Genomic DNA, 24,062 nt, shown 5'->3' on the forward strand with positions numbered 1-24,062 from the left:
AAAAGGGATAAAGAAGGACATTATATACTGTTAAAAGGAACCATTCACCAACAAGACATAACAATTATCAATATTTATGCACCAAATAATGGTGCTGCGACATTCATAAAACAAATTCCCCTCAAGTTCAAGAATCAAATACACCACAACACAATAATTATGGGTCACTTCAACACACCTCTCTCACCATTGGACAGATCCTCCAAACAAAAGTTGAATAAAGAAACTATAGAACTCAATATCATAATCAATAACCTAGACTTAACTGACATATATAGAATATATCAACCATCATCAAATGGATATACTTTTTTCTCAGCAGCACATGGATCCTTCTCAAAAATAGACCATATATTATGCCATAGGGCAACCCTCAGTAAATATAAAGGGGTGGAGATAATACCATGCATTTTATCTGATCATAATGGAATGAAACTGGAAATAAATGATAAAAGAAGGAAGGAAAAATCCTACATCACATGGAAAATGAACAATATGTTACTGAATGATCAATGGGTTACAGAAGACATAAAGGAGGAAATCAAAAAATTCTTAGAGATAAATGAAAATACAGACACAACATATTGGAATCTATGGGACACAATGAAAGCAGTTTTAAGAGGAAAATTCATCACCTGGTGGTCATTCCTCAAAAAAAAAAGAAAAAACCAACAAATAAATGAGCTCACACTTCATCTCAAAGCCCTAGAAAAGGAAGAGCAAAACAACAGGAAGTGTAGCCGAAGGCAAGAAATAATTAAAATCAGAGCGGAAATCAATGAAATTGAAACAAAAGAAACTATTGAAAAAATTAACCAAACTAAAAGTTGGTTCTTCGAAAAAATAAATAAGATCGACAGACCTTTAGCCATGCTAACGAAGAGAAGAAGAGAGAGAACTCAAATTACTAACATACGGGATGAAAAAGGCAATATCACAACAGATGCTACAGAAATACAAAAGACAATTAGAAATTATCTTGAAAATCTATATTCCAATAAAATAGAAGATAGTGAAGACATCGATAAATTTCTTCAGTCATATGATTTGCCCAGACTGAGTCAGGAGGATACACACAATTTGAACAGACCAATATCAATGGATGAAATTGAAGAAGCCATCAAAAGACTACCAACCAAGAAAAGCCCAGGACTGGATGGGTATACAGCGGAGTTTTACAAAACCTTTAAAGAAGAATTAATACCAATACTTTTCAAGTTATTTCAGGAAATAGAAAAAGGCGGAGCTCTTCCAAATTCATTCTATGATGCCAACATCACCCTGATTCCGAAACCAGGCAAAGACACCTCAAAGAAAGAAAACTACAGACCAATATCTCTAATGAACCTAGATGCAAAAATCCTCAATAAAATTCTGGCGAATCGAATACAAAAACACATCAAAAAAATTGTGCACCATGATCAAGTAGGATTCATCCCTGGGATGCAAGGCTGGTTCAATATACGGAAATCAATAAATATTATTCACCACATCAATAGACTTAAAGATAAGAACCATATGATCATCTCGATAGACACAGAGAAAGCATTTGACAAAGTACAGCATCCCTTTATGTTCAAAACATTAGAAAAACTAGGGATAACAGGAACTTACCTTGACATTGTAAAAGCTGTCTATGCTAAGCCTCAGGCTAGCATCATTCTGAATGGACAAAAGTTAAAGGCATTCCCCCTAAAATCTGGAACAAGACAGGGATGCCCTCTATCACTACTTCTATTCAACATAGTTCTCGAAACACTGGCCAGAGCAATTAGACAGATGAAAGAAATTAAAGGCATAAAAATAGGAAAAGAAGAACTTAAATTATCACTATTTGCAGATGACATGATTCTGTATCTAGAAGACCCAAAAGGGTCTACAAAGAAACTACTAGAACTAATAAATGAATTCAGCAAAGTGGCAGGATATAAAATCAACACACATAAATCAAAGGCATTTCTGTATATCAGCGACAAAACTTCTGAAACGGAAATGAGGAAAAACACTCCATTCCCAATATCCTCAAAAAAAAATAAAATACTTGGGAATCAACCTAACAAAAGAGGTGAAAGATTTATACAATGAAAACTACAGAACCCTAAAGAGAGAAATTGAAGAAGATCTTAGAAGATGGAAAAATATACCCTGTTCATGGATAGGGAGAACTAACATTATCAAAATGGCGATATTACCAAAAGTTTTCTATAGGTTTAATGCAATGCCAATCAAAATCCCAATGGCATTTCTTGTAGAAATAGATAAAGCAATCATGAAATTCATATGGAAAAACAAAAGACCCAGAATAGCAAAAGCAATTCTAAGCAGGAAGTGTGAATCAGGTGGAATAGCGATACCAGATTTCAAACTATATTACAGAGCAATAGTGACAAAAACAGCATGGTACTGGTACCAAAACAGGCGGGTGGACCAATGGTATAGAATAGAGGACACAGAGACTAATCCACAAAGTTAAAACTATCTTATATTTGATAAAGGGGCTAAAAGCATGCAATGGAGGAAGGATAGCATCTTCAACAAATGGTGTTGGGAAAACTGGAAATCCATATGCAACAAAATGAAACTGAATCCCTTTCTCTCGCCATGCACAAAAGTTAACTCAAAATGGATCAAGGAGCTTGATATCAAATCAGAGACTCTGTGTCTGATAGAAGAAAAATTTGGCTCCGATCTACAGATTGTGGGGTCGGGCTCCAAATTCCTTAATAGGACACCCATAGCACAAAGTTAATAACAAGAATCAACAAATGGGACTTACTTAAACTAAAAAGTTTTTTCTCAGCAAGAGAAACAATAAGAGAGGTAAATAGGGAGCCTACATCCTGGGAACAAATCTTTACTCCTCACACTTCAGATAGAGCCCTAATATCCAGAGTATACAAAGAACTCAAAAAATTAGACAATAAGATAACAAATAACCCAATCAACAAATGGGCCAAGGACCTGAACAGACACTTCTCAGAGGAAGACATACAATCAATCAACAAGTACATGAGAAAATGCTCACCATCTCTAGCAGTCAGAGAAATGCAAATCAAAACCACCCTAAGATACCATCTCACTCCAGTAAGATTGGCAGCCACTATGAATTCAAACAACAACAAGTGCTGGAGAGGATGTGGAGAAAAGTGTACACTTGTACATTGCTGGTGGGACTGCAAATTGGTGCGGCCAATTTGGAAAGCAGTTTGGACATTCCTGGGAAAGCTGGGAATGGAACCACCATTTGACCCTGCTATTGCCCTTCTCAGACTATTCCCTGAAGACCTTAAAAGAGCATGCTACAGGGATACTGCCACATCGATGTTCATAGCAGCACAATTCACAATAGCTACACTGTGGAACCAACTCAGATGCCCTTCAATAGATGAATGGATAAAAAAATGTGGCATCTATACACAATGGAGTACTATGCAGCAATAAAAAATGACAAAATCATAGAATTTGCAGAGAAATGGATGGCACTATAGCAGATTATGCTTAGTGAAGCTAGCCAATCCCTAAAAAACAAAGACCAAATGTCTTCTTTGATATAATGAGAGCAACTATGAACAGAGCAGGGAGGAAGAGCAGGAAGAAAAGATTAACTTTAAACAGAGACATGAGATGGGAGGGAAAGGGAGAGAAAAGGAATATTGCATGGTAATGAAGGGAGACCCTCATTGCTATACAAAATTACATATAAGAGGTTGTGAGGGGAATGGGAAAATAAACAAGGAGAGAAATGAATTACAGTAGATGGGGTAGAGAGAGAAGATGTGAGGGGAGGGGAGGGAGGATAGTAGGGGATAAGAAAGGTAGCACAATACAACAATTACGAATAGGGCATCATGTAAAACTGTGGATGTGTAACCGACGTGATTCTGCAATCTGCATTTGGGGTAAAATTGGGGGTTCATTACCCACTTCAATCTAATGTATGAAATATGATATGTCAAGAGCTTTGTAATGTTGTGAACAACCAATAAAAAAAAGAAAAGCATTCTTCTGTCATGTATAATTGATTAGAATAAATAAATAAATAAAAGAAAATCTAAATACAAATAAAATATCCTATTTTATATTTAATACTAGTTTATTTTATCATTTCATTGGTCAGGTGATATTTTTTATTTAAAATTATATTTTCTAAAGCACAGTTGAGTGAATTTCTTGATAGTAACTATATATATATATATAACTATATAACTATATAACTATATAACTATATAACTATATATATATATATATATATATATATATATATATATATATATATATATATATATATAATAACTAGAAAAGAGGAGTTTGGGGACTCCAAACATGTAGTAATGATAAAGACAAAAAGTGTTAATTATCCTGATTTTATCAGTTCATATTGTATGTATGTATTGATATATCATACTGTACTCCATCGGTATGTACAACTACTATGTGCTAATCAAAAGTTTTGAAATATTAAGGAGATGGAAATGGTAACTACCTTGTGTGATCATGACACATTGTGTACTTGTATTATCATGCTTTATCCCATAAATATGTATAATTATAATAAACAAGAAAAATAAGAAAAATAAATGCATATATTAAATAAAAATACTTCTTGGAAGCATCAGAAGCATAAATTCTAAAGGTGACATTGTTGAGGTTTGAAAATTTGTTGCCTTAAATTCTCCACATCATTGAGAACTGTACCGGCTACTATGTGGAATTTCATAGAAAAATTATTCATATTATAGCCACTGAAGACTGCACAAATAGCTAGACAGATTTGCAAGAAACCTAATAAAAATCCACATATATTGTGCCTACAAAAACATATTCCATTTCATCTCTTGCTGGGAATGGAAATGATATCCCTTTTAATTTTACTTCCAAAGTATCAGTTTAATAAACATTTATTGATGTCTGCTTGCTTGTAAGCAATGTTTTGGATGTTGAAAATGTTGGTATTTTATTAAAGACTGTAAACTATTAATATGATATTAATAAATATTATAAATATATATTTAATATAAATAACAATAAAAATGTAAAATATATGATACTTGTAAATAAGAGTATATTAGAATGTGTTAAGTGCTATGGGAAAGGATGGGAAAAGAGTACAGCATGACAAAGGAAATTTATAGTTTGGCAAGGAACTGGATGAGTTGCAGGATAGAATATAAAACAGATTGAACAGGGTGTGTCACATGGAGGAGGTGACATTTGGACATAGACTTGAAAGGGGAGCAAAGTCAAATACAGTCCTGGAGTCAAGACTTCCCACAGCAAGAGAAGAGCTGGAAAGAGTCAGAGCCTGCCAGACACAGTGCAGATAGCATGAAAATGCCAGTATAGCTTAGAGCCCATAGAGTGCTGAGTGGCAAGCTGTAGGTATGAGTGCCAGAGAGCCAGGCTGCTGTCAGGCAGGAAAGATTCTGCTCTGTTGGATGGATAGAAAAGGACAATGGAGGTTCACAGATGCTGCAGGCAAGTCTATATGGAGCACAGGTTGTGGGTAAAGGAAGGACATGGGGCAAGAAGAGTCAGAAAAGAGGACATAGAAATGTGTGTGTGTTTGTGTGTGTGTGTGTGCTTGTGTGTCTGTGTGTGTGTGTGTGATGCTGAGTATTTTTCACAAAGTTCTAGGGGTAAATAATAAGTGATATCAGCTATATGTTAGGAAAAACAAAGATATTTAACTATCCTCAATTTTCAATTAATCCAATGATTATCTGAATCAGATATGAGAATGTTCTTCATACTCCCACATGAAGGACACCAGAGAACAAGGAAAATCTCCTATAGCCCATAAGCTAAGGACTAGCACCAATGTTACTGACAGGCCCATTTTTCCCACCACACAGTATGATGATCACAGAAATGAGTTTTGCAAAAGAGAAAATATTTACTTACAAGGCAACTGGGCATGTGGAGATGGGAAGCAAGTCTCAAATTGCCTTCCCAAGGATAGGGTTCAGGAATATTTATAAACTGGGCCATGGGGAAAGGGGATTAGATCAACCTCAACTGTTGCCATCATGACCCACATGACAGATGTTTCATGTGTAGTCAACTAAAAGCAAGTAAGAGTAGGCAAATCCTAGAGGGTTTATTCAGGAACTAAGAGCATGTGTCAGAGGGATAAATTGCAAGGTATAAGATTATAAAGTGAAAGACTGAATGTGTGCTATGTATTCCCACATTTACAGATAAAGAAACTGGGGTTCAGATATTAAGTGAATAACACTATATAATATCAGTCTTCTAGGTGGAAGATCCAGGTAGACTGCTGTATAATCAGGAGTCTGATGCTGGGCCTGCCCTATTAGTCTCCAAATTTTATAGGCTCTGTAGGCTGAGACATTCTCTCCGTTAACCACTCTGAGCCTGATTCCCCATCTGTATAATAGAGATAAGAATAAGAGCTGGATATTGTGAGGTTTGAATAAAATAAGGTGCATGAAACATTTGGGTAAATGGCAGTTCTTGCATCACTGCTTTTGTTACAGGATGCACATCACCAAAATGACACACACTTGCCTAGGTGAGCAAGCAATTACTGAAAGCTGAGGTAAGCTCATTTGGAAGCCATTTCTGAAACTGTCTTGAAAATCAGGATCAGGTCCTCATTTTCCTAGTCCTGAAGATTAAACACCTGAGAAATGCTGAGACAAGAACAAAAAGTAAATTTAATTTAAAAGAGAGAGAGAGAGACAGAGAGAGAGACTTCTCAGAAGAGGAGGAGGTCCAGAGATGGTGCCCCCCAGGAAATGAAGGTGTCTCGCCCCTTTGATAGATTTCAGGTATCCTTTCTTCTCATGCCCCTCCTCCCATCCTGCCTATCAGAAGACCAAAACGCAGGAAGAGAGCCTCAGGGGGCAATCCTTCCCCTTCCCAGGAGGCTGATAGTAACCAAGTGATGAAGAGTGTTATGTATCCATTTCCTTTTTTGTTGTGGTTATTTTTTTTGTAGTTGTAGATGGACAGAATGCCTTTATTTTATTTATTTTTATGTGGTGCTAAGGATTGAACCCAGTGCCCTAGTCTCATTATTGTGACAAAAAAAGAGCACTGATATTACAGAACTCCAAGATAAAAAAGTCACAAAATCTCCTGTGAACACCTCTACCATTTCCTCAGGCTGCTGCATAGTCTCTCTCCCTCTTAATATTTCCTTCAGCAGCTTCCTCCTTTCAGTTTCAAGTCAACAGATCTCACCTCTTCAGATGCCTGGTTCTATCCTCAACCACAAACCCCATTTACAAGTGTATCAAGATACCTCATCAGTTAATTATGGAATGTAGTCCCATCCTGATGGCATATCTGAAGTTGAGGGAATAAGAGTGTATCAAATATTGGTTATGAATGAATGACATGTGTAGAATGTATAACTACTTGTATGCCTCTGGTCAAACTGTGCGATGACAGAAACTACATAAATGGAAATTAGAAAAGGGGATTTGCTCTGATCATTCATTGTACCTTATCTCTAAGAATCAATAACAGATATAGTTATTTATTATTGAGTAGCAAATATTAATATTATCCTGACAACAAGTGGGCTCCAGGCATTGTATGAAGTAGAACATAGAAATGATGCTTATGAAAAAATAAAATATTTTTAAGAACTATTTCAGAACTACTATCTTGCTTCAGATTCTAAAACTATTTATTTCATCTTATCGTTGGCTTCAGAAATATTAAATATATGTAGGGGACTTATGTTTCCAGAAAGATGAATAGATGTAACTTTCCCTGTTCCTTCTGCAAATTCTTGGTAAAAATCCTGAACATTTTATATAAATATATGAAGACTCAAAAAGAGAAGAGAAAGCAAACTCTGGTAACTGAGAAAGAACACAGCAGTGAGTTCTTGGATTTCCTATTAGTTCCTTACAAAATGTTATCTGGGTTTAATGAAATTCCAATCAAAATCATAAAAAGAAACTTTATAGATACAGTATTTACAATATATTCTAAATTTTTATATTGAAAGACAATTTAACTTTAATGACTGAAATGATTTCAATGAACATAATGACATGGAAAAAAATCACACCATTGGATTTCAAGACTTATACATAAGTGCAATAATCACAATTGTAGAATGGGCAGCAAGAAAGATATACAGATCAATAAAACACTATGGAAGATTCAGAAAAAGCTCAAGACAAGTGCAACTAACTGAGGTTTAAAAAAAGTGAAAAAGCAATTAAAAAGAGGTTTAGTGAAAGAAAGTCTAAAACAAATCATGTGGAACAACAATAATTCCATGGACAGGGAGAACCATGAAACATACTCTTAACTAAATCCCACAGTGCTTAAGAAAGTAACAAAAAATGGATCACAGATTGAAATGCAAAATGTAAAACCATATGACTTCAGAAGGAAACACACACACACAAATCATTTGGACTTCGGACTTAGTGAATTTTTCTTAGAAATGAGAAAAAATCATAGGTGGGGCATGGTGGTGCATACCTCTAATGGCAGAGACCCCAAAGGATGAGGCAGCAAGACTGAAAGTTCAAAGACAGCCTGGGAAACACAGCTAGACCTTGTATTCAAATAAAAAATGAAAGAGCTGGGGATAAAGCTCAGTGGTAAAGCAACCCTAATTTCAATAACCAGTACCAAAACTGAAAATTATAAAACAAACACTAACAAAATCCCTGTTAATGGCCAAAAAAAAAAACCCTTAAACTACATGCTGAGAGAACAGATATGATAAGAACTCTACTAAAAAGAACTCATGATGAGGACTGGGATTGTGGCTCACTAGTAGTGTGCTCACCTAGAACACGTGAGGCACTGGATTCGATCCTCACCACCACATAAAAAAATGAAATAAAGATTGTCTACCTAAAAGTAAAAAATAAATTAAAACAAGAAGAACCCATGATGAGATTTTTTAAAGTTTCAACATCTAAGAGTTAAAAGTACATCAAAGTGGTAGAAGCCCAGAAAAGTCAAGAGGAGACATCACAAAAGAAGACAAACCTATGCCAAAAACGCACGAGAAAGAATGTTGCACAAAACAGGTCGTGAGGGACATGAACATTACAGTCACAAGATGTAAGTAGTTGATTACTGAAAAAGCTAAGTTATTAATAAATGACAATACAAAATGCAGGAGAAGATTCAGATCCAACACATGCCACATGCATTGACGGTGGATGTGTAATATTGGAAGTGCCGCTCTGGAAATTAGTTCCAAATTTTTTTAAAAAAATATTCATTTATTTTTGAGTCCAACCTCTTACTTTGATTTTTTTTAAAGTCTGATAAAATTTACTCAATTCCACTTTATTCAGTAACATTAAGTGAAATTTGTCTCATAAGGCTGTGTTTGAAATTCATTTGTAAAAACAACAGAAGATTCACTGCTCAGTCTCCGGTGAATAAGAAAGAAACCCCATGCTGAAAATTACAATGATTTTGCATTAAAAGCCAGGTGACATAAGACTATTATTATTGATCAGTGTATTTTCTTGGCATTTCCAATAAATCTATTTGCTAATACTGTCATGGAAAAAAAAAAACCAAATCTGTTCACATTATGTAATAGAAACAGGCTTTGAGGATGATCCTCTCACCGTGAAAACATACAAGGAATTTTCACACAGCTAATACACTTTTCAACATTAAAAAAAAGTGATACAAGAAAAGTGGCCCTGGGGTGAAGCTAATACTTACGGAGTACTTTAGATTGGTTGTGTTCTGGAATCAAGGAACCAAAGGCATTACCACTAACCAAGCAGCAAGAAACGGTTATGTTTGCCCAGAACTGTTTAAATAGAAGAGAAAGTGAAAACCCTAAATTAGGAAACAGCATTAATCAAAAACCAAATGAAACAAAGAGTGTCTTTGTTTAAAGATTGAAGAGCCATTGATAACAAGAAAACAAGACATTCTCATAGGTGTGTCATGCATAAAAAAGGCTGATCACATAATGCATTCGTTAATGGCCAGACTGATAAAAAAAGTGAGGTAAGTTTTACAGTCATTGGAACAAATAAACTGCATTTAACCACTAGTGCCCGTGTTGCCATTGTTTGTTTCACAATGTAAAATCATTATTTGATGTCTAAGAACTATAGGCTTTCAGTGTTTGCTTTTTTGAGCCCCTTTTGAGATATCAAAGAGTCACTGTAACAAAAATGTTATCTGAATAGAACTTATCAACATCAATATGGCGCAGTCCTCACGTCATTCTCACTACATATATGAGGGTGGAGATATTGTAGAAGCTAGAAAAAGGGATAAAAACAGACTGGCCAAGATTTGAATGGCCAGACTACTCCCGGGAATAACCTAGAAGAGAAATAAAAAGAAAATTGGCAACATAGATAACTTGATACCCTTTCCATAGTTGGTGGTCTACAAAGATGCGAATTTGAAAAAAAATTGTTACCTGAAAGGTAAAAAGAGAAAGAAAACGTAAATCTCTTTTAAGCTTTAGTTATCTAGTTCATTCTCTGAAAGAAGGCTAATGTTAGCAAGAACCGTGCCACTATCTAATTATTAGTTAGACACAAGAGAAAGAATAATATTAATTGGGTGAATCAGTTGTCCCAACATTTCCTACCAAGCTACTATTAATTACCTATAGATAACCACAACAGAGTAATTGACGTCTGGGGTAAATATTGATGGCAAGCCTTCTCAGAGTACACCAGGTTCCGTTTCTGCTTTCCTCCTCCCCCTTGCCACTTCTCTGCAATATTTTATGGTCTGACGGGAAATTCTGTTTGACAAATTCCTTGTTTCCATTACTGAGGAGATCTAAAATCAGAAATAAAGCACCCGCTAATCCTGAGATGATGAGGATGATAGGAAAACTAAAACCCAGATGATCTTTCACTCAAATTTCTGCATTGGTGTTTTCCTGGAAGATGGCTGGCAGAGTAGAAAGAACAACACAAATCATCACAATAAATACTGAGTTCCAGGAAATAGACGCCCCTGTTGTTGTAAGCTGGCACAGTGTTCCTGCTTTAATGGCCACGACAGAGGGAGGAGTGACGTCTAGAAAAGGGCCAATAAAGAAACCTTCCACTGGTATGTTTATCACAGGAGATGCAATATTAATAAACCAATTGGTCAGAGACGGTGTTATTCTCCAAAGTTTAATGCAGGTAATGAGATGTTCTCTATGCTGTTCAACCTGCTGTGACCATTTCACTGCTTTCTCTGCTAGGTATTAGCTGGTCTTCCAACTGAACAGGCAAGCACACAGCAGAATGAGTCACCAAGTGTGGAACACTGAGAGGACCTCACCCCGCAAGCACAGCAAAGCACAGCAGACACCCCCACTTCCCTCTGGACTAGACCTGTCCTGCGCCACCCTCAAGCCTCCTGCACTGGCGCTGGCCCAGTAACTGCAAGACAAGGCCACATTTTCTTTTCTTTCAAAACATAAGTAGCATATCACCCAAAAACTGGAAACCAAAATGCCCTACAGCAGGTACATCCAAACCGGGGAATGCCACACAGCCATAAAAATGAATAGATTTTCTTTTGGCAGTGCTGGGGATCCAACTCAGGGTCTTGTGCATGCTGGGTTCTACCACTGAGCTACATCCCAAAGGAACAGACTTTGGATACACAGAACAGATTGTACAGAACTGAGGGCATGAAGGTCGGTAGAAAAGACCAACCCCAAAAGGTCACCATAGTGAGTGATTGCGTTTTGTGTAACACCCTCAAAACAAAACAGTTGTAGCAAAGGGAGAACAATTAAGTGCTTGCCTGTGGTTAGGGATTGTGATGGGCCAGGTGGTGGGTGTGACTACAAAGGAGTAGCACAAGAAAGATCTTTGTGGTGATAAGACCGTTTTGAAACTTGATTGTAGTGGCGGCTACGCAAATGTACACTTATCATGATTGACAGTCCCGAGGCACCAGTATCAATGTCCTGGTTCTAACGTCATTCCATAGTGATGTCAGATGCAACTTTCTTGGGGGAAACTTGGTGAAGAGTGTACTACATTTGCAACTTCCTCTGCATCTATGATGATTTCAAACTACAAACTACATGCGCGTGCGCGCGCATACACACACACACACACACACACACACACACACTCACACACAGAGTCACATTCTATCAGACTTTATGATCCCACTGGGCTCTCATGGCTAAAATGGAAAGAACGCATTTGGAAAACAAGTCAGAGACACCACATGGATGCTGTGTACCATATTAGCAGCCAGGAAAAGTGGGGAGAAACCACTGAAACCCAAGGAGGGCAAGTGGCAGCTGACACCATGGGAGCAATGCTAAGGACGGTGTAGAAACATTGCTGTCTGGTTGCTCTTGCAAAGGAGGAACTCCTCCCAGCATGCCTCAGGGGGCATGTTAAAACCGCTGGGGGAAAGGCTGCTACACTTCTGGAGCTGGATTGAATCGCTGGCTGCTGGGATTGTTGGTCATCGGGCTGCATGCTGTTACTCCTCCTGACCATGTGTCCAAAAGGTTCCTAGGAGTTGGTGATGTTGACACTCCTGGTCTCATCTGTTCTGATCTGCCTTCCCCTGAGGGTGACAGTCTCAGAGATATTCTGTCTATTCTTGGAGGAGCTTCTGAAACTTCCTTTTGCTTTTCCACCGCACCTGCTTTTGGCTCTTCTCCTCCCTTTCCTGTAACCTTCCTTGGACAAGAGGGGGCTGGGTGGTACCAGGGTTGAGGGTCAGGTTGTTGAGGTCTTGCATTAGCTTATCCCAGGGGGAAGAACAAGAGGTTGCTTTCTTTCCTGTGGAGATCCCGGAAGTGTTCCCCATACACTTTTGGCAGTAGGGACATTCGCATTTGAACCTCTTCTGATCTGTATCATGTGAAGACGTGGATTTTGCTTTCCTCTCCACCTGATAAGGTGCTCTGGGTTTGACGTATTGCTGTCTCCTGCGTTCCACTAACTTTGTTTTCTTCTGAGGTAATCTTGAACTTCCCCATTGCTGCTCCTCTTCCATCCTCTCAAAGAAAAAGGCATATATTACAAACACAAAGCTCAGCACTCCTGTAACACCCACTAACACACCCGCACACCTTCCAGAAAGAGCCCCTGATGATTTTAGCCACTGAAATCTATATTGCAAGGTATCTGTTCAGTCATTTCCAGTCCCGGGCACCAACATAAGGAAACAGTGTAGCCTGCACACTTGGAACATTGGCTCGAAGCCAATGTGCTCACTACTGGATTACACATGCCACAGGAGACTCAGGATCCCACTCCTTCAGTGGAGTGCATAGTTCACCATGTCACACTGAGTGAACACCCGTGTCTTTGGGGCACCCCTCCACACAAAGCCCCTTCCTAGACTCTTTTTTTAAAGCCGTGTTCCCTCCGTCACTTCCATGAAATGTAACAGGAGGCAATCCTATCTCTGTGGGCACCTTGAGATTCTCAGGCTCAGTGACTAAATATACCCCTGATACAAGGAGGTGGGGCATCAAGGACAGTGATGTGTTTGCATTGCCACTCGGGTAGGCAGAAGAACAGAAGCTATAAAGGTGCCCTCCCTCCCCTAGTTCAGCTCTTCACAATTCCTCTTTCGCTCAGCAACAGTCCCTCGCCCCACTATGATGGATGGCCGAGCTGCCTTGGAACAAATAGGTGCTCACATTGCCCACTACCAAGGGTGTGCTTCAACCTCTTGCCCCTCTTGGTAATATTAGTCAAAGACCTTAGAAGAGGCAGATGAACCTAAAGAGAGAGAAATATCCACAGATTCCATTGGGCAAGTGATTTCCCATGCCTCGCTGTTCCGCCCTTTTGGCAACCTCTCCCTTTAATCCAATCCTAAACCTATTTGCTGAGTGCCTGTCTCATGACCTTCCTTGTGCCAGGTGATGTAGAGACACGTGCCTCACACCATGTTGTTTGTGTGTCGTGGCACAGACCCCAGGCATGCTCCTACCTTGCGTGTTTGCCTCGGCTGTTCCAAATATTCCTCTGGATACCTCTGGGCCTCCATCCCCTACCATCCTCCAGTATCTGCTCATCTGTCCCCTCCTCAGTAGAACACCCTGATTAGAGCTGCATGGGAGTTAGGTGTTTTACCTCTCCACTGGCCCAGCCAAACCCCCTTTCCTACTCTCCTTTTGTAATGGCACACGTTGCCTTCTACTGCACTTCATAATCTGCTTTTCGGTCATGTGCAGTGCTTATTTCTGTCTCTCCCATGCTTGAATATAAACTCCACAAGGGCAGGTGTTTCAGACCCCTTAGTGGCCTGGAGTGTCCTTAGCCCCTAGGACACCGCCTGCCTCATAGATGACCCTCCATGGGTGTTTGTACTGAGAGTGAATGAAGTGCCCAGCACAGACAAGGGGCTCAGAGAGTTATTGCTGCTTTCCTAGGTGAGCCACGCCAGGGAGGAGAGAATCAATGAGGGAACAGTGCACCCCGCTTAAGCACACAGGGAGAACACCACCTGGATGTGGTCCCCAACACCCACCTAGCCACTCAGACCAGGTCTCCGCCAGGCCTTCTCGGCTGAGCAGGTGCCTTCCACTCTCCAGAGAGGTGCCACCGTATTAGACAGAAGGTCCACACTACAGCCGGGTTGAGGAGGAGCCCTGAGGCAGAAAGGAGGATCTGGATTCCTCTGTAGCTCCCTCTGTGACCCCTCGCCAAGTCCCAAGTTCACTCTGCAAGTGTTTCAAACCCCCACTCTCTCTGTGTTCAGTGGTGAGCATTAACAATGCGTATACGACTCCATGAACTATTGTTTCTTTCACTACAATCACATATTTTCCTTCTAAATAGCAATGAAAGATGATGGCAGTGATGGTTTCCAATCACTGTGTGTCAAACATGTCAACACTGGAATAAAAACTGCTAAGCCCTTTGCATAGAGGAGGAAAAGGAAGGTCTGAAGAAGTAGTGACAGGACTAAGGTTGATAGAGCCAGTGAGCAGGAGAACATTGACAGGAATCGTGGAACTTCTGGCTCTAGCCCCTGTGAACTTCCCATCACAAGATTCAAATAAAAATATTGCCGATGCTGGGGAAAGCTGCATCAGAGTGAAAGGTTGGGGGCTGTAGTGGGGGCAATAGGCAGATTTGAAGGCTTTCCCAGTTTCCTGGTTTAAAATCAACAACAACAACCAAAAAAAAAAAAAAAAAAACAATCACAGCAAAATTCCTAGCGTTTTTTTTTCAATATCCAGTTTATTTATTTATTTATTTATTATTTTTGTATTGTTGGTTGTTCAAAACATTACATAGTTCTTGACATATCATATTTCACACTTTGATTCAAGTGGGTTATGAACTCCCTTTTTTACCCCGTATACAGATTGCAAAATCACATCAGTTACACTTCCATTGATTTACATATTGCCATACTAGTGTCTGTTGTATTCTGCTGCCTTTCCTATCCTCAACTATCCCCCCTCCCCTCCCCTACCCTCCCCTCTTCTCTCTCTACCGCCTCTACTGTAATTCATTTCTCCCCCTTGTATTATTTTTCCTTTTCCCCTCACTTCCTCTTGTATGTAATTTTGTATAACCCTGAGGGTCTCCTTCCATTTCCATGCAATTTCCCTTCTCTCTCGATTTCCCGCCCACCTCTCATCCCTGTTTAATGTTAATCTTCTTCTCATGCTCTTCGTCCCTACTCTGTTCTTAGTTACTCTCCTTATATCAAAGAAGACATTTGGCATTTGTTTTTTTAGGGATTGGCTGGCTTCACTTAGCATAATCTGCTCTAATGCCATCCATTTCCCTCCAAATTCTATGATTTTGTCATTTTTTTTTAATGCAGAGTAATACTCCATTGTGTATAAATGCCACATTTTTTTATCCATTCATCTATTGAAGGGCATCTAGGTTGGTTCCACAGTCTTGCTATTCTGAATTGTGCTGCTATGAACATCGATGTAGCAGTGTCCCTGTAGCATGCTCTTTTTAGGTCTTTAGGGAATAGACCGAGAAGGGGAATAGCTGGGTCAAATGGTGGTTCCATTCCCAGCTTTCCAAGAAATCTCCATACTGCTTTCCAAATTGGTTGCACCAATTTGCAGTCCCACCAACAATGAACAAGTGTACCCTTTTCCCCACATCCTCGCCAGCACTTGTTGTTGTTTGACTTCCTAATGGCTGCCAATCTTACTGGAGTGAGATGGTATCTTAGGGTGGTTTTGATTTGCATTTCTCTGACTGCTAGCGATGGTGAGCATTTTTTCATGTACTTGTTGATTGATTGTATGTCCTCCTCTGAGAAGTGTCTGTTCAGGTCCTTGGCCCATTTGTTGATTGGGTTATTTGTTATCTTATTGTCTAATTTTTTGAGGTCTTTGTATACTCTGGATATTAGGGCTCTATCTGAAGTGTGAGGAGTAAAGATTTGTTCCCAGGATGTAGGCTCCCTATCTACCTCTCTTATTGTTTCTTTTGCTGAGAAAAAATTTTTTTAGTTTGAGTAAGTCCCATTTGTTGATTCTAGTTATTAACTCTTGTGCTATGGGTGTCCTATTGAGGAATTTGGAGCCCGACCCCACAGTATGTAGATCGTAGCCAACTTTTTCTTCTATCAGACGCTGTGTCTCTGATTTGATATCAAGCTCCTTGATCCATTTTGAGTTAACTTTTGTGCATGGCGAGAGAAAGGGATTCAGTTTCATTTTGATGCATATGGATTTCCAGTTTTCCCAGCACCACTTGTTGAAGATGCTATCCTTCCTCCATTGCATGCTTTTAGCCCCTTTATCAAATATAAGATAGTTGTAGTTTTGTGGATTGGTTTCTGTGTCCTCTATTCTGTACCATTGGTCCACCCGCGTGTTTTGGTACCAGTACCATGCTGTTTTTGTTACTATTGCTCTGTAGTATAGTTTGAAGTCTGGTATCACTATACCGCCTGATTCACACTTCCTGCTTAGCATTGTTTTTGCTATTCTGGGTCTTTTATTTTTCCATATGAATTTCATGATTGCTTTCTCTATTTCTACAAGAAATGCCATTGGGATTTTGATTGGCATTGCATTAAACCTATAGAGAACTTTTGGTAATATCGCCATTTTGATGATGTTAGTTCTGCCTATCCATGAACAGGGTATATTTTTCCATCTTCTAAGATCTTCTTCAATTTCTCTCTTTAGGGTTCTGTAGTTTTCATTGTATAAGTCTTTCACCTCTTTTGTTAGGTTGATTCCCAAGTATTTTTTTTTTTTTTTGAGGATATTGTAAATGGAGTGTTTTTCCTCATTTCCATTTCAGAGGATTTGTCACTGATATACAGGAATGCCTTTGATTTATGCGTGTTGATTTTATATCCTGCCACTTTGCTAAATTCATTTATTAGCTCTAATGGTTTCTTTGTAGACCCTTTTGGGTCTGCTAGGTATAGAATCATGTCATCTGCAAATAGTGATAATTTAAGTTCTTCTTTTCCTATTTTTATGCCTTTAATTTCTTTTGTCTGTCTAATTGCTCTGGCCAGTGTTTCGAGAACTATGTTGAACAGAAGTGGTGAGAGAGGGCATCCCTGTCTTGTTCCGGATTTTAGAGGGAATGCCTTCAATTTTCCTCCATTCAGAATGATACTAGCCTGAGGCTTAGCATAGATTGCTTTTACAATGTTGAGGTATGTTCCTGTTATCCCTAGTTTTTCTAGAGTTTTGAACATAAAGGGATGCTGTACTTTGTCAAATGCTTTTTCTGCATCTATCGAGATGATCATATGGTTCTTAATTTTAATTCTATTGATGTGGTGAATAACATTTATTGATTTCCGTATATTGAACCAGCCTTGCATCCCAGGGATGAATCCTACTTGATCATGGTGCACATTTTTTTTTTGATATGTTTTTGAATCCGATTCGCCAGAATTTTATTGAGGATTTTTGCATCTAGGTTCATTAGAGATATTGGTCTGTAGTTTTCTTTCTTTGAAGTGTCTTTGTCTGGTTTAGGAATCAGGGTGATGTTGGCCTTGTAGAATGAATTTGGAAGTTCTCCCTCTCTTTCTATTTCCTGAAATAGCTTGAAAAGTATTGGTATTAGTTCCTCTTTAAAGGTTTTGTAAAACTCTGCTGTATAGCCATCCGGTCCTGGGCTTTTCTTAGTTGGTAGTCTTTTGATGGTTTCTTCTATTTCCTCAATTGATATTGGTCTGTTTAGGTTGTCTATATCCTCCTGACTCAATCTGGGCAGATCATATGACTTAAGAAATTTATCGATGCCTTCACTATCTTCTATTTTATTGGAGTATAAGGACTCAAAATAATTTCTGATTATCTTCTGTATTTCTGAAGTGTCTGTTGTGATATTGCCTTTTTCATCCCGTATGCTAGTAATTTGAGTTCTCTCTCTTCTTCGCTTCGTTAGCATGGCTAAAGGTCTGTCGATTTTATTTATTTTTTCAAAGAACCAACTTTTAGTTTTGTCAATTTTTTCAATTGTTTCTTTTGTTTCGATTTCATTGATTTCAGCTCTGATTTTAATTATTTCTTGCCTTCTACTTCTTTTGCTGTTGTTTTGCTCTTCTTTTTCTAGGATTTTGAGATGAAGTATGAGATCATTTATTTGTTGGCTTTTTCTTTTTTTAAGGAATGAACTCCAAGCAATGAATTTTCCTCTTAGAACTGCTTTCAATGTGTCCCATAGATTCCGATATGTTGTGTCTGTGTTTTCATTTATCTCTAAGAATTTTTAAATTTCCTCCTTGATGTCTTCTATAACCCTAGTTGGTCCGCGGGTTGTGGGTTATTGTTAAGTCCTAGCGTTTTCTAGAGGGAAAGTGCAGGAATCTGATTTTAAAGTTTCTGGAAGGAGGGCTGGGGATGTGGCTCAAGCGGTAGCACGCTCGCCTGGCATGCGTGGGGCGCTGGGTTCGATCCTCAGCACCCCATAAAAAAAATAAAGATGTTTTGTCCACCAAAAACTAAAAATAAATATTAAAAAATTCTCTCTCTCTCTCTCTCTCTCTCTCTCTCTCTCTCTCTCTCTCTCAGAAAATAAAAAAGATTAAAGTTTCTGGAAGGAACAAGATCTAATTCTGGCTCAGGAAAGGGTGCTTGAAGGGAGAAGCTGCTTTATCATACTTGATATCTCCGAGGGGGAGAGTGCATATTTCTACAACATTTTCTCTTGATTGAAAAAGGTTTAGGATTGTTCCAAAGTAGGGTCACATGAAAACTAAAGGTGGTCCGTGTTCACAAAATCCAAACATTTAGATTGATTAAACTGTAAAGAGAGGAAAAGAAATAACCCACAGGTAACCATATATCTTGCCAACTCTTTTACATCTGTGTGTGAGGGTGGAGGCATGTGTCTCATCTAAGTTGCTGAGGTCAAGTACAGTTTTGTATATTGTGTATAAACATGCATATAACAATATTGCAAATAGATGCAAGTTTTAATATTTCCTTTTGGCCTCTTGGTGAAATAACATGCATCAATGACAAAAACAAAGGACCTAAACGAAAATTGTTTTAAAGAAAATGTATGTAAGAAGACAAACCCTGAGTTAATATAAAAGCATACCATGAGAACTGCTGTGTTACTGTCTAGACGAATACTGTTGGGAATGATACTTGGTTTGATGGTTTACCTGGGAGAGGCAAGAGAACCAGTGGGAAGAACTCTTTGAGGAACAACTGAGGGACCTTAATGGAAATTCTGAAAGCCTGGGCAAAAGAAAATGGTAGATGTCTCGTGAGCAGCTCGGGAGTAGATTTCTAGGACTGGAGAGACTCAAGTCTACTTGGAGGATGGTGGGTGTGGTGGCTGCTGTGGGAAAGGCGACTTTACCTTAACTGCCACAGGAGGCCCAAGCCACATCACAGATCTACCTCATGACCACAATGCAGTGGTCCCTTGGCCCCATTAAGGGTGCCGCTCCATGCAGTGGTTCTCTAGCAACAGGTCTCATGTCCTTGTAACCTCAGGGACTCAGGACAGGGAGATTGAATGCGGTGGTGGAGGTGGAGGTGGTATGTGCTGGAAGGTAAATGGTATTACAGCACGTGAGGGGGCATATGTCAAAGGCCAGTCACCAGCACTGTGGTAGATGCAGCCTTGTTTCCAAACCAGTGCATCTGTAACGTTCACATTCAGCACAATTGCAATCAAAATGTCAAACGGCTTCCTTTTCAGAACTTGAAGAAAATGATTGCAACATTCATGTTCAAAGTCCTGATGGAAGAATTGCTAAACTTCTTGGATGGTCCCCAACTCCCCACCCCCCGCCATTTAAAAATAGGTTGAGCAACGTGCAAGGGCATGGGTTTCTGCAATCTGCATGTGCCATGAGGCCTGGGCATCGACAGAGCCAATGACTTGTGTTGGAGGATCCTTTTGAACATCCCCCACTGTTCTCCTAGTGTCAAAAAGAGAGAGGGAGAGAGAAGGAAGTCATTTGGTTTCACAGTAGAAGGAGTGTGCAGAGAGGTTGGCCTTTCATGTTTCCTAGGATCAAAGGGAAAGGAAAGATATGAAAGCCTTTCAAAACTTTCTCAGTCCTGAGCAAGGGGAGTCCAGTTTTTCTCCTCAATTTTGTCAAGATATCTCAGAGAAGCAGGTTAAGGTTGCATTCATTCTTGTCAGCAAACTCTTGATGGTTACCATGTGACTCTGCTGGGAGTTGAGGGGACAGGAAGGTGAAGGCCAAGTACTACCTTTCACAGCTCTGTGACTAGGAGAAGACCCTAAAAGGAGGCATGACCTAACATGGCCTTAGGGCATGCACTGAGGACAGAGGCCTGGAGAGGCAGAGAGGCAGAGAAGGGGAAGATGAAGGTGAGATCGCCAGGCAGTAGACAATTGGAGAGTCATTTCCCAACATGCACCACCTTTCAACTGTGCCTGACCAATTGCTAACCCAAACTCGATCAACCCCTCACACAGTAAGACCAGAGCTTCTCCTTATCACCTCCACCCATCCCTGATCTCTGGTGTTTTCTCCTCTTTGGCCCCTGCTCTCACTGTCTCAAATGGCACTCCTCAGAACGCCTGCACTCACTGAACAGTGATAAGATTCTCTATCCGAAAGAAAGTTTGGTTTCCTCACTCCAGGGATTTCATGGAATTCTGCCTCTCTCAAGTACCTGGCGAAATGCAACAGAGCACATCTGGGGAGGGATATATTATTTTGAAGCTTTGAAGGTGCTATGAAGTTTCACTTCAACTTTCTCTAAATGCTACTGCCCTGAGAAGTACAGCTAAGCAGAGCACTGATAATGCTCGAAATAAAATTCTGTGCGCAGCTCACAGAACCTCAGTGAGCCCAGCGCCTCTGGGGCCTTGTGTAGCCCAGTGCAACTGGAGGGAAGACGGAGCAAGAGCTCAGACCTACGTGTGGCCCTAAGCCCTCTGACCTAGGTCCTGCTTCTTTTGCTGCCAGGAGCCTCCTTCCTCTCCAGTCTTTGTGCGTCAGACACCTCTGTGCCCTGGTCCACATGTGCGGAAGGGTCACTGAGCCCACAGTGGTGGGCTTTCACGTTCCACGAGACAGGAACTGGGGAGATTTGAAGGACTGTCTTCCACTCCCAGCTTCAAAATCCCCTCGTGTTGAGGAGAAGATATCGGCCCGGGGGCAAGTGGCAGTTGTGCAGTCCAACGGGTCTCTGTCTAGTGACGGTGCTGGGAGCACCTCACACATCCCTGCCTCTCACCTTGGTGAGAACCTTTGCAGTTGAGGGTGTTCAAGGCTGTCGTTCCCCAAGAGGACTCACTAGGAAAGGGATCTTTTCAGGCATTCCTGGATCCTGGGGTAAGAATTTCTGCACTAGAGATTCATGAGTAGAACAAACCTTACATTTTGGGGAAAGAGGTTACATTGTGTCTTTAGAGAGTTATCATGACTAAACCTGCCTATGATCATTTCCTCATCCCAATGAGCCTGTGCCCAATTTGTTTGGTGTGCCAGGCTCCTGTGTGTGAAAGAGCACAGGAAAATGTATGGAAAGATGTACCTAAAGTTGGTGGGAGTAAATCCACAGGAACCACCAGACTCAGGAATAGATGTGAGGCAGAACAGGATTTGCCTTGAAGGTGAGAGTGACCCAAAGGACCCTAAACCAGAAAAGGGAAAGGGAAACCTCCATTGTCTGGTGTCTTTCCTAATCCCTGGAGCTCAGCGAGAAGGAGAGCAACTAGTGAGATAGAAGAAAACGCACAAGAAATATCTGGCTATGGGCAAAGAAAGCACCACAAATCTGATATGCATCCCTTTTCTCTGAGAAATGCCTGGCTCTGTGTGTAATAAGGGAGATCCGTGTGCTGCGAGAGACATGAATGGACAGAGACTCCATCAGATCTGGGCTCTTGATCATGGCCTAAACAAACAGGTGACTTGTTGGATCAGGATTCCACTTCAGATCAATTAATGTAGAATCTGAAGTGGAGTCTCTGGATTCCAACCAGGATGGGAAATGTCAGATGGAAGAAGGTGAGTTTCATCAGGGTATTGTGTCTCAGGGAGGGGAGACCAATGCAGAGCCATTGGAAGAAGATCCTGAGACTCTCAAAGCTGACCCATGGGAATGAATTTCCTCCCCTTCCACCACATTTCAACACATGTGGGGCCTTTGTTAGAACTTGCTCCCCAAAGATGAAAGGAAAAGCCCTGAGAACTCCAAACAGGAAAACAGCACAAGAGGACTTGGGTGTGCTGATGGCGAATAGACCACAGTGAATTATTGAAGACTCGTGTATTGAGGGAGATGGTGATGAAAGCAGAGAAGCCTGCCAAGCCAGAGAGAGAGAGAGAGAGAGGGAGAGAGAGAGAGAGAGAGAGAAGAAGAAGAAGAAGAAGAAGAAGAAGAAGAAGAAGAAGAAGAAGAAGAAGAAGAAGAAAACAAAAGAGAAAAGAGAAGAGAAGAGAAGAGAAGAGAAGAGAAGAGAGAGAGATATGACTGTTCTCAGCCATGCACTTTCATTAGCCAGAGGGGAGGGGGATGAGCTGGAAAAAGAAGACACTCAAGACAGAGGAGAATGTGGAACCCAGTCTCCCCCATAATGCCACTGAACTCTGCGATGTGCCACCATCCACCTAAACCTGGTTGTGTTGACCGTGGCAATCAGGATGTCCAATGACATGCTTCCCATATGAAAAGAAGGTGGAGAGAAGGATAAAGTCCCACTGAGGGTGCAGGCAAGCAGTTCATATGATCCTGCCAGCTTTTCTCAAGTGCTTGACCTGGCCATGAAAGTAGAACTGTACGTTTCTCACCATATAATCCCAACGATGTAGACTGCATGGTTCCTATATTATATATAGTTACATATAGCTGAGTGACAATGTGTCTCAGTTCACGTAGGCATCTAACCTTCAGGGTAAATTTCCTCCTTTTGGAAGGGGAGCAATGAACATCGAGGTCCTTTGGGGGAAATTTCCCTTCTCTCTTATAATTTACTTGGATTTCAATGTACCTTGCCTTGGATGTATAGCTCATACTGGACCCAGCCCTCATACTTTAAACAATTTCCACTTTCTCTTAAATGAAGAGTATCTGACTTTCTTTTTTAAGAAATGAAGAGGCAGGACATTTAAATGGAACCTAGGTTAGTAAAAATGTACTTCCTATCCTCACCCCCATCTTGGTATGTGTAGTAAAGGACAGTGGGTGATGATGTCATCAGCTGAGAACAGCCATTATTTCCCCACAGGACGAACCTTTTTTAATGCTCCTGGTACAATGCAGCATCGTCCTAGCACCACTGTCCTAGGATCACCTGATGTACCAAGCCCTTTTCCATGCCTGACTTCCAGATTTAATGGACTCTATTGCTTTCCTCTGGTTGAAAATCAACTCTAAGTCTCTCTGAAGTACCTTCTTGGGCTTGTTCACCCATTTCCTTGTTGTTATTTGGATAGTTTTCACACCTCTGCCGAAGGCCAGATTTAGAAACTGCTCAATTCAGAAATATCAACTCAGAATTGCGGCAGACAGATCGGTTCATTTTCAGGCTCTCTGGAAGGGTTGTCGCTTCTCTCTGAGTTATCCCCCAATTTTTCTTTGGCATCCTTAGAGAGTGACAAGGTCAGAACATGGGATTCTAAGTGACAAGGTCAGAACATGGGATTCAAACCGTATCGATTAATTTCTCAATTTATAATTAAGT

The 24,062-nt window shown here is 40.2% G+C and overlaps 1 protein-coding gene across 1 annotated transcript; it reads right to left on the minus strand.

Annotated features, from left to right (window-relative positions):
- Nucleotides 1-12,555: 12,555 nt before the first annotated feature.
- On the minus strand, nucleotides 12,556-12,960 carry LOC308639422 (protein FAM156A/FAM156B-like; the record flags this gene model as incomplete). The annotated part of the gene is made up of 1 exon (XM_081277681.1): nucleotides 12,556-12,960. One exon carries the CDS (start codon nucleotides 12,958-12,960, stop codon nucleotides 12,556-12,558), a length of 405 nt encoding a protein of 134 aa, XP_081133807.1.
- Between the last annotated feature and the right edge of the window lie 11,102 nt (nucleotides 12,961-24,062).

This window comes from Spermophilus citellus (genome assembly GCF_964194105.1).
Source record: "Spermophilus citellus genome assembly, chromosome: X".
Classification (NCBI taxonomy): Eukaryota; Metazoa; Chordata; class Mammalia; order Rodentia; family Sciuridae; genus Spermophilus; species Spermophilus citellus.